General features: G+C 59.4%; 1 protein-coding gene across 1 annotated transcript in view; it reads right to left on the reverse strand.

Annotated features, from left to right (window-relative positions):
• PROM2 (prominin 2) overlaps nucleotides 1-9,475 on the reverse strand; it is a 13,218-nt gene extending 3,743 nt beyond the window's left edge. The window contains exons 1-16 of the mRNA XM_008059042.1: nucleotides 9,232-9,475; nucleotides 8,498-8,547; nucleotides 7,888-8,090; nucleotides 7,671-7,791; nucleotides 7,343-7,406; nucleotides 6,999-7,088; nucleotides 6,495-6,697; nucleotides 6,022-6,096; nucleotides 5,256-5,319; nucleotides 4,866-5,025; nucleotides 4,406-4,558; nucleotides 3,335-3,458; nucleotides 2,674-2,765; nucleotides 2,487-2,571; nucleotides 539-685; nucleotides 63-134 (exon numbers count right to left, since the gene is read on the reverse strand). Coding sequence (XP_008057233.1) covers nucleotides 63-134; nucleotides 539-685; nucleotides 2,487-2,571; nucleotides 2,674-2,765; nucleotides 3,335-3,458; nucleotides 4,406-4,558; nucleotides 4,866-5,025; nucleotides 5,256-5,319; nucleotides 6,022-6,096; nucleotides 6,495-6,697; nucleotides 6,999-7,088; nucleotides 7,343-7,406; nucleotides 7,671-7,791; nucleotides 7,888-8,090; nucleotides 8,498-8,547; nucleotides 9,232-9,475 — 1,947 coding nt within the window. The remainder of the gene's footprint in view (nucleotides 1-62; nucleotides 135-538; nucleotides 686-2,486; nucleotides 2,572-2,673; nucleotides 2,766-3,334; nucleotides 3,459-4,405; nucleotides 4,559-4,865; nucleotides 5,026-5,255; nucleotides 5,320-6,021; nucleotides 6,097-6,494; nucleotides 6,698-6,998; nucleotides 7,089-7,342; nucleotides 7,407-7,670; nucleotides 7,792-7,887; nucleotides 8,091-8,497; nucleotides 8,548-9,231) is intronic.
• Between the last annotated feature and the right edge of the window lie 982 nt (nucleotides 9,476-10,457).

Genomic DNA, 10,457 nt, shown 5'->3' on the forward strand with positions numbered 1-10,457 from the left:
TCCCAGGCCTTCCTCTGACTCCTGCTGCCCGGGGGGGGGGGCGGTCTCTGCTCCCGCCTCACTTGGGCTCCGGCCAGTCCTTCCAGCTCCCGGGCCAGTTGCTCCATGTTGGTCTTCACCACGGGCTTCTGGATCTGAGGGCAGACAGGAGAGACCAAGGGGATGAGCCCAGTTCCCCGCACTGCCCAACGAGGTAGAAACAACAACAGCAAACAAGTCCCCCTCGGGTGTCTAAACTGGAAGAGGCGCGTCCCACCACCAGTCTGCGTCAGTGGGTTCAGGACCACGAACAGCGGCACACGCTGCTGGGCTGGGGAGAGGGAGTTCATTGCAGCCTGGCCGGAGTGATGGCACCAGTACAGGTCCAGGGGCACCTGGTCTGGGCCACTCGCAACAGGATGAGGTCCCAGGAAGCAGGCGGAGGAATCGAGGGAGGGAAGATCGAGAGCTGGGACGAGGGGAAGACATGCCCAGCTCGTCTGTGGGCCCTCTGTCCCATCCCCCTCTAGCTGGGGCAGCTGAGGTGCCCACTCCTGACCTGAACGAGGAAGTCAGGGTAGCGGATATTCTCGAGCCCGCTGCTCTGCAGGGCCTCCAGGTCCCGGCGGGCAGCTGGGCTCAGCAGGTTCAGGCTCTGTATGTCCACTCGGAGGTTGTGCAACTCCTGCTGCAGCTTGCCGGTGTACTGGGAGGGCAGGGTGGGGTGGACAGCATGCCCAGTTGCTGAGCCAGGGCCCCAGAGAGGCTCCCCTAGGTAAAGGGTCACCAGGCCCTCAGGAACCCCTACTCTGGACACACCCCCAGCCCTAGACAGGCTCCTAGTAGGCCCCTGCTCCCCCAACCCCAAAGGCCAAGACCCAATCTCCCTTTAGCGCCTATCTGGGCTGCGACACACTTTCCCTGGCCACCTGATGCAGAATGACTTTCCCGGGCCCTCTACGTCACAGCACCTGTGTCAAGGCCTTCATAGCACCCACTGTTCCGAAATTATTTTTTTATGTGGGTACAAGCTCATTGCTGTCAGTTCCATGACAGCGGGGTCTGGGCTGCCTATTCTTCCCCAAACACCCAACATTTAGCATGGAGGCTGACATGTGGTGGGCAGGGAACACATTTGTTGGCTATGTGAATGAATCAATGATACACAGTAAGTAGGGGAATGCAGCCCAGCTCTGCACACCTCTCCCCATCCCACCAGGCTGCCAGAGGGAGAAAAGGTCTAACCCTTTCAGGAGTGGAGGTCTTAGGACAGCCATCAGTGACAGACAGTAGAGAGGTGTGAAAGGGTGGGTGGGGCCCTCTTGGTGACCTGGAAAGCACGTCTTGTCTTATTCATCTCTGCATAATCCACTCATTACAATCCCCTTGGAAGACGAGAATCCTTACGTTCACAAGTGGTATATTGCCAGATGGCCTCTGAGGACTGCCTGTTCTGTCTGAGCCTAAAGCCCTAGCTGTCCAGGTTCCTCTGTGAGCTGGACCCTTTCCCTCCCAGAACTGGGACTGAGGCCCCTCCACCCGAGAGTCACGACTACCAGCCCATAGGGCACAGGGGCCCCTCTGTCCAGGGCCCCTGTGGAGCTCTCCCTGGCCAGCCCTTGTCTGTAGGACAGTGTCTCTGCCCTACATTGAGATGTCATCTGCTCAACAAACCTCCTGAAGGAGCAGTGAGCCGAGGCATGGAGACAGCTGTCCCAGGTTGTGCACTTTAAGGCACGAAGCTGGGCCTGGAACACTTGCTGGACAGCCCCATGGGCTGAGACTGGGGAAGGGTTTCTTGGAGTGACTCAGAATCAGGAGTCAGCATGCTGGTTGGCACATGGGGAGTAAAGCTGGGTAAGGATGATTTCCCAGGCTATGCTTAGGAATGGCTCCTGGGGGACCCGGAAGCTAAGGCACCTCTCCTGACACTTCAGCATAGAGAGAGGAAAGGAAGGACTGTTTAACAGGACCACAGTCTCAAAGTAGCCCTTCCTTTTCTTTGTTCTAGAGCTGTCTCCTGCCAGTAAGGGTCTCCAGTCCTCCAAATCAAGTTTCAGCAAAGCCCAAGGGTTATAGGAATAGTCCTGGGAGTCAGGCTATGGGGTCGAATCCTACCACCAGCACCTACAAGCTGTGAGAGCTGGACAAAGGGCCCGTGGTGAGGCCTAGACTGATGTTCCCCAGCCTCCCCACCGTCCTTGTCACTGCCACATCCCTCCTGACCGCTACCTCCTAACATCTGGACCAATGTCCTCAGGACACACGCACTCCCTAGTCTCCTCACTCACTGTCACCACCCTTTCCTGTGCCGCTTCAGTGGTACCATCGCCTCCGGGTACTCATGTACCTACCCACACACCTGGAACCTACCCCTGAGCTTGTAGCCGGGCCTCTGCCCTGAGGCAACTCAATCACTCATGCAGACTTCTGGGACTCAGAAAGACAAGACCAAAGGAGAGGGGTGTGCAGGAGGGCTCCTCACAGCCTCTGGAACATTCTCTTACCTGGCTGATATCCAGGTGCTTGTCCAGGTCGTAGGAGGCATTGAGTTTCAGGACTCTCCAGAGCGCAGCCCCTTCCTTGCACTGCCTGAGGGGGGTATGAGTGACAGGACAGGACAGGTGGGGTGATGTCACCCTAACAGAACACCGCTTCTTATACCCCAGCCCCCCGCCCAGGCTGTCCACTCACTGATAGGCCCGTTGGATGCTGATGTTCTTCCTCAGACCAAGAAGGTGGGACAGGTTCATGGACGGGGGCAAGTTTCCCGGGGTATCTGCAAACTGGGGACGGGACAGGAATAAATGGGGCACAGAGTGGGGTAGGGGCGAGGCCGCCTCAGCTCCCCTAGGACCCGGCCCCGTGCACTCCGGCCCTGCAAAGACCAGGGGTGGGAAACACCCAGGTGACTCCAGCCCAAACCTGGTCTCTAGCCCAATGAGAGCCCTGGGCCCTAACTCCTTACAGGGACTCATCTCACAAGTCTCTAGGAGGGGTGGCCAGCCCCATCTTCAGGAGAGACTTCCAGCCAGCCTCACAGCTCACCTCCCAGAAGAACACTGGGCACCAGGGTCCCAGGTCTTAGACTCAGTGTTAGGAGAGCAGAGGGGCTCAGGTCTGGGTGCAATCCCTCAGGGTCCCTCCTGGGGCCTGGAAAGCATCCCCGGGACTCAGGGGTGTGTGCCTCGCTTTCTCTCCTCCCAATCACTGGTTTTCTATCTTCTTCTCTGGCCATCTCTGTCCTCACTCCTCCTGCTCCCCTCTCCCTCTGGCTCCCACTTCATCCCAACCCTCCTGCTCTGCCCACTCCTGCCCCTGCCGTCCTCTGGGCCCAGAGCGGGGACAGGCCCACCTCATAGAGCTCCCCGCTCTCCCAGCTCCGGCACACCAGCGTCTGCACATTGCCGCCCACCAGGAAGGTGGCAAAGACGAGTAGGATGAGGGGGGCAGCAAAGAGGAAGCTCAGTCCCACGCCTCTAGGGAAGGCGAGAGACAGGGTTGATCCCTCAACCCGCAGAGACTGGCTTCCCTGGACCATACCCTCTGTCCCCACCCGAATCCCAGGGCCAGCTTGGTCAGCTGGTTGGCCTCAGGGCAGAGCCTTTGGGAACAGGAGCTGGGAGGCCTCAGTCTCCTGGGCAGGAGGGAGAACTTGGAACTCCTGACCATCCTCCTCACCACCACCCCATCCCCACCTACAGCTGGTACCCCTACAGAAGAGGACAGTTGTTTTATTTGAAAAAGCCAGGACCTCTGGCTGACCACTTCAGGACCCAGCCCTCAAAAGAGTGACCTACATGGTCAGGCATGGCCAACATGGCAGCACCCCGGTGGATGTGAGTCGTAAAGATCCTTAGACTGGGTATTGCTGACTTACAGGGCTTTTTTGTGAGGTGGGCAAAGCCCCATGCCAGGTTTTGAGGCTTGGAGGGTGACACATGGGATAGATTTCAGCCCCAACTCACCCCTTGTGTTGTAAACAACATGCACAACTGTATGTGGCAGCCCTGGCCTTAGACACTGTCTAGTCTGGGGTTGGTAAACATTCTGCCTCTGGTGCTGACTCCTATTGTTGATGGTGGCTGTCTGGAAGCTGGGTTAAGAAGGATTCTGAGGGTGTGTCTGGACTCAGTGGGAAGGAGTGCCCACTAGGTACTATGGTGGCCACTGACGTGGGAGGGGAAAGCACTTCTTATTTGCCATATCTGCTCTGGTCCAAGGCCTTTATTCAGATGAGCACACTGAGGTCAAGATGGGTTAGCAATTTGCCCAAGGTCACCCAGTAAGTCAGCACTAAAGCTCAGTCTCTTGACTCTTGGGACTGGATCTCTACAGCCACACCAGGCGCTGTCCACAGCAGCAAGAGTGATCTGGCCAGTCCAGTGGGAGGAAGACCTGTCCCCTCTTCCCAATACCTACTTACACCATGAGGAAACGGGCTCCAGCCTCGCCCTTGGCTTCTGAGTGACTGGGGTCCTCCCTGGCAGACAGCCCCCAGATGCCCAAGTTGAGGCCCAGCAGGTTACAGACCACCACGAGCAGGACCATGGAGCATAGCACGCAGCCCACGATCCACCTGCCACAGAGAGGGTGCATGTGTCACTGAGAAGGGAGGCAATCGGGCACAAGGATGGGCCAGCAGAGGGCCCAATGGCTGGACGAGGCCTCAGATCCTAAGGCTGGGCTTTACGAGTGTGGGTGAGAATATTTCCTGAGGACAGACAGGCAGGCTGGGACACAGTCTGGAAGAGTCAATGGGTCTTGGCTTAAAAGGAGGCAGAGGGTCAATACAGCCAGGAGTGGGTGGGGGCTAGAAATGGGGTTTAGGGTGGTGGAGAGGTTGGGCTGCCCATCTTGACTCCACCCCATGGGCTCCCAGGCACCTGTATGTCTCATATCTCTGCACTTCCTGCAGGTATGGGTGGCTACTCTGCTCCAGATCCTCTAGTGCCTGGCTCCAGCGAGAAGATCCATCCGAACCCGGGAACCCCTCAGCCAGCGTCCTCACCCCTTCAGGCTGCTGGGCTACCATCTTCTTCAGCTCTGGCCAAAGCAGCAAGGAATTGTGGGATGGGGAGGAAACACCAGGGGCGCAAGGACAAGACAGGCAGGCCAGAAGAACATCTGGGGCCTATAGAGGGCCTGCTCTCTGTTGGGGACCAGCCAGGGAGGACGGCCTTCCCCGCCCCCACCTCCTCCTCTGTCAACAAGCCTCCTTGATAAGCGAAAGGGGGAGCAGGCTGAGCAGCTGTCTCTGACCAGCATGGCCTCACCTTTGACCAGGTTGGCCGTCTGTACTTCAGCCAGGGCTGGGAGGGCGTTGAAGGTGCTGTTTTCCTGCAGGAAGCAAGTGGGGCTATGCCTCCCAGCCTTTGCTCAATGTCCCATCTTGGGATACCCCAAAGTTACCAGGCCCAGGGGAAGAGCACCCTGTTCAGTGCTCCCAGCTCAGCAAACAGGCTTCCCCTTGTTGTCTTGGCCAATACCCTTCTCTCCCCTCACTTGGCCAAGCCTGACTCAACTCCCCAAAACATTGCTCCTTGCGGAAGCCTTCTTCCTCTCCCCACTTCTCTTCCTGCAGTACTGCAGTCAACTCTCAGCCATTCTGCAAACCACTGCTGGGCCTAGCTCCAATCCACCTTTCCAGCCTCAGCTCCCACTTCCTTCCTTCCGGAACCTTCTGCTCCAGCCACGCAGCACGGCTGACTCACCCTTTCCCCAACTCCAGGTCCTGGGTCACAGGTGCTGACTCATACTGCGCCCTCCCCCCTGGCCAATCTCCATCAGACTGCCTGTCCCCAGGGCTCAGCTGGAGCTCCCTTGCCAACCCAGCTCCCCACCACTTTGAGGGTGCTAGCTTTTCCTTCTGACCACCAGACCAAACGCACACCGAGGATGGATATTGTGAGACTGCAGCTCAGGGCACCACGTGGCAGGTGTGGCCCTAAGTCTTGGGTTCAACCAGGCTACCGATCCAAAAGAGGGAAACTGAGGCTCTCCCTTGTTGTGAGTCCCCTGGCAGGTGGGAGGAGCACTCACCTCCTGGACCATGCTGGAGAAATTGGCCTCTGGGACACCCTTCAGCCGATGCAGGACATCGTCCACAGAGGGCACCTGAAAGGGGGAAGGGGAATGATTACAAAGTTCATGGAGAGGACAGAGGAGGATCCCCAGGGCTTGAATGGGGGGGCAGAGGCCTTTGAATCCTCAGTGTCCTCAGGTATTACATGGGGACCACCACAACATCTTCTGCCCTGGGTGGCAACAAGAACTCAAAGAGCTGATGCATGTGAAGCTCATGGCATGGTGTGGCCCTAGGAGAGCTTCTGGCCCACTGACAGGATGATCATCATTATCCCTGGGTGTGGGGAGAAAGGGAGGAGCAGCCTGAGGAAGGGGATAGGGAATCTGTCTCAGGAGACCCCCACTCCACTCGGATGCCCAGGAGTCTCAGGGCCAGCAGGCAGAGTGTCCTTTCTTAGCTCTAAGGGCCCTCTGTCTTAGACCTGCACCTGGTGGAAGTCAGCGCCCAACTCCAGGGCACGGGCCCGGCTCTGGGCCCCTGCGCAGTCCCCCTGACACCCAGGATCCTGCAGCAGAGCAAGGAGGCGTTCTCGGTGCTCCCGGACACCCAGTTCCAGGTCCTGCTGCCCAACCTGCAGCTCCACCACGGTGGCATTCAGGGCTCGAAGGTGGTCTACGCAGACCTGCAGGGCTGAGAGACCCACGTCTGCCCTGAGCAGTCTCCACCACCGGCCTCCTCCGAGGCCTTTTAGGAAGCAGGACGCCCCCCTCTCCCTGGCAAAATGACCTGCAGTCAATGAAATTGTTCCAGGCCATGTTAAGTCAGGAAGTGGGCAGGGACGCCAGAGACCAGGGGATCTTGGGGGTAAGGCAGTGGGGAAGTCACAACTGGACTGAGACAGTACAAGAAACCCAGGGCTGGGTGAGGGTGGGCCTGCTCCAGGAGGATGCCTGCTGGGCCCCACACCACGCAGAGTGCTGGTGCAGCTCACCCCGGCCCAGGCTTTGAACGGAGGCCAGCAGCAGGTACACGGTGCTCTTGAGCTGGGCGTGGATCGTGCTCCCGATGTCCACACCCACACCTGCAGAGCACAGGGCAGGCTGTAGAGCTGGTCATCCAAGAGCAGGGGGCCCTCCCCACCCCTCTATCCTGCCTCCCCAGGCTCCAGCAGTGGGCTCTGCTGCTTCTCTGTCCCACAGCAGAGCGGCTGCAGGGCTTGCTCTCCAGCTGGGCCTGATCCCCACCTCTGCGAGAGCGTTCCCATATGGAGTCCGGGATGAGGGATTGAGAGGGCCCCCCAGGCAGGCCAGCCTGCCAACCCGCTGTGACCCTCACCATCCAGCTCCTCCGAGACTCGCCCCTGGGGCAAGGAGAACTGCTGTGCCACGGCCTGCAGCTCCTAGGCAAACACAAGGCTGTGAGGTTGCCCTGTTACCCAACAGCCCCAACTTCCATCCCTTCCCAGAACCTTCCCCAAATCCAGGGCTGGGCATCCAATCCTGAGGACATCATGGGTGTGTTCACATGGTACAGTGACTCTCCAGCAGAGGGCAGCCTTTCTGATCTGCAGGTTATGGGCCTTAGAGGACCTGCTCTGCTCTGTCTTGCCTGGGCCTGGTGCTCACCGGGGCACCGGGGGATGGTGGGATCACAGGGTGCTCACCTGGGGGACATCGGAGACCAGACCCCGGAGGCTGAGCAGGGTCTCAGGTATGGCCTCCACACTGGGGCCCGTGTGCTCATGCATGTGCTGGTTGGTGACAAAGGCACAGACCATGCCAATGCTGAGGGGAGGGAAGGGATGAGAAAGGTGCTTGCTGGGTGCCCTGGGAACCTCGGGCCACCCCAGCCCCGCCCGCCGGCCCTGGGCAGCCCCTCACAGCAGCACGAGGGTGGTCAGCAGCAGGAAGGCCATGAAGGCGCCGCGCTCACAGGCCATGGCCTTGTGCTCCGTCTTCACTCGACCCCCACAGCGCCGGCGGCTGCGGCCACAGCAGAAGCAGAGCCCAGTGGTGGGCACCACCAGGAGGTAGAGGCCTGCGATCACAGCACACACCACATATCCCGCCTCGTACCGCACCACCTGGGCAGGGCAGCAGGGCATGAAAGGCTGTCCCGGCTCCTCAGCCCAGCCTATCCCAGCCTCTGCCTGAATCCAGAGGGAAGTGGGGGGTGTGCAAACATGGTGGGCCCCACACCTGTATCTCGTGGGACCTACGCCAGAGTGCTCGACACTCCTACTGTTAATCACTATCTCACAGAGGAGGAAACAAGCCCAGGGAGGTTCGAGTTCCCTGCAAACCTCAATTCCAGTAAGTAGTTTGAACCCAGGTCTGCCAGGGCAGCACCCGTGGGGGAGGGGAGGGAGTGCTTGAACCTCCCCCTCCAGTGGACACTCAGCAAATGGGCTGAGCTGAGCTGAGTGGAGGTCTTTCTGCTCCCACCCTCCTGCTCACCCAGGGACTCGCTCCCCTCCAGCCTCATCCTCACCTCATCCACCTTCACGGAGGCTGGCTCGTTCAGCAGGGTCTTCACTAACCCTATCGGAAAAAAACAAGCTGGGGGCTTGGAGGCTTGGGGGCTGCCACAACCCTGCCCCTGTCCACTCTCTCCCCATTGCCCAGACAGTGGCTCCAGGGTGGGGCTCCTCCCACTACCATGATACCCTTGGAGAAGGCAGTGCCACCACAGCCCTGTGCCATCCTGCCTGGGCCTCAGCGCTGCCAGAGGAGGGGGCAGCCGAGGGGAGGCCTGCAGCCCTCTTCTCCTGAACCCTACAGGTAGGCCCTGAATCTGGGCAAAGGCCTAGAAGGGCCCTGGTCTAACAGACCTCCCCCTGAGTGTCAGGAGACAGGACTAGGAGGGGTCCTTCAGCCACTCCTGGCCCTCCCAACCCCGGCACCCCTAGGCTCAGAGAATGTCTGAGCCACGTCTAAAGTAACATATTTCTAATACTTCTAATGCAACCTCCTCCACTTTACAGACAGCGCATCTGAGGCTCAGAGAGGAAAAAGGGCTCCCAAGGTCACACGAGAAGGTTCTGGAGCCCTCTCCAGCTGCTGTCCCTCATACCCCAGGGAGACGGCAGTGGGTTATGCTGGGGACCCTGCCCGCCCAGCGCTTGCTGATAGATGGTCACACCTCACGGTGGAAAAGGAACAGAAGGGGCTGGCTGGGGACCCAATACTTGCCAAGGCCTGCCTGGAGGGAGGGCGGACACTCACCTGAAGGGAAGGGATTAAGCTGCACCACGGAGAGGAAGCGGCGCACGGTGCCGTAGAGGGAGTCCAGGGGCCCTGGTGCACGGACTTGAGGGGCTAGCCACCGGGTCCTGGCTGCCGGGGTGAACACCAGGTGCTCCGCGGGGCCGATGGACTCGCAGTCTGCAGCTGCCGCCCCCCGCAGACTCAGGGCCAGCCCCAGGCCCAGGCCCAGCAGGGGCGCCAGAAGGCCCAGCGTGTGCCTCATGGGGTCGGGAGGGTGGGCAGAGGGAGGGGCTCGGGTTTAGGAGGGCGCAGGCGAGCGCGAGCGCTGAGCAGGCCGTGCATCCTTCGCCGGCCCTCCACAGATCTCAAAACCGGCCCAACAGGTTTGGGCTCCTGAGCTACCTGGGCACCCGCCCGAAGCGTAGGAAGGACAGGGGTGGAGGCTTGGGGTAAGGGGCGGGGCCAACCCCGGACCGCCCTCAGCAGCCTGGGTGGAAGCTCGGGCTCCCTCTCACCTCCTCAGATCCTCCTAGGTAAGGGCTGCCTGCGAGCTGGGCCCAGAAGGCACCTCAGGGTCTCTGGTTGATTATTTAGGGTGGCCCAATTTCAAATATTACATTTCACACCCAGCCCCAGCAGCCCAGCCTGGAGTCTGGGAAAACACAGCCACCTAGTGAAGCCCTGGCCTGCGGGGTCATACGACCAGACGCAGGCCCAGGAAATAGGTTCACTCTCCCTGCTTCCTCTGGGAGGACAAATCCCAGCAGAAGTGCTCCCTTTACCTAGTCAGACCCCACCCAGCCATTCGCTGCAAGAACTAATAGGATATACCCAGAGGTGTGTGTGTGTGCACAGGCCTCTGTTTTTATGCCCAGTACTTGGAAAGTCGCCTGCCGCTGAGTAGGTCACAGGGAAGTTTGCTGAAGGGGCAGAGGATGCTCCTGGCGGAGTTATTCGTGACACCAGAAACAATCCCAGAAGCCACCACTGAGGAGCTGGTAAGACACACGACACACTGGGCTGTCGTCAAAGAAAATGATGTGGAAATGTCTCTTTGACTTGAAAGGTCCTCTTGGCACATTCATGAGTGAAAACAGCAGGTTACAGAACAGTAGGTGGAGTGGATGTGGAGTGGAGGCACCAGTGATCACCTCCAGGGGGATTGCGGGCTAGTCTTCTTTCTCTCTTGCTCATCTGCGCCTCCTCAGTTCTGTTCATCAAACATGTGTTTAAAGAAGTCATCG

The sequence above is a fragment of the Carlito syrichta genome, unplaced genomic scaffold (genome assembly GCF_000164805.1).
Source record: "Carlito syrichta isolate Samal-C Ts95f unplaced genomic scaffold, Tarsius_syrichta-2.0.1 Scaffold303678, whole genome shotgun sequence".
NCBI lineage: Eukaryota > Metazoa > Chordata > Mammalia > Primates > Tarsiidae > Carlito > Carlito syrichta.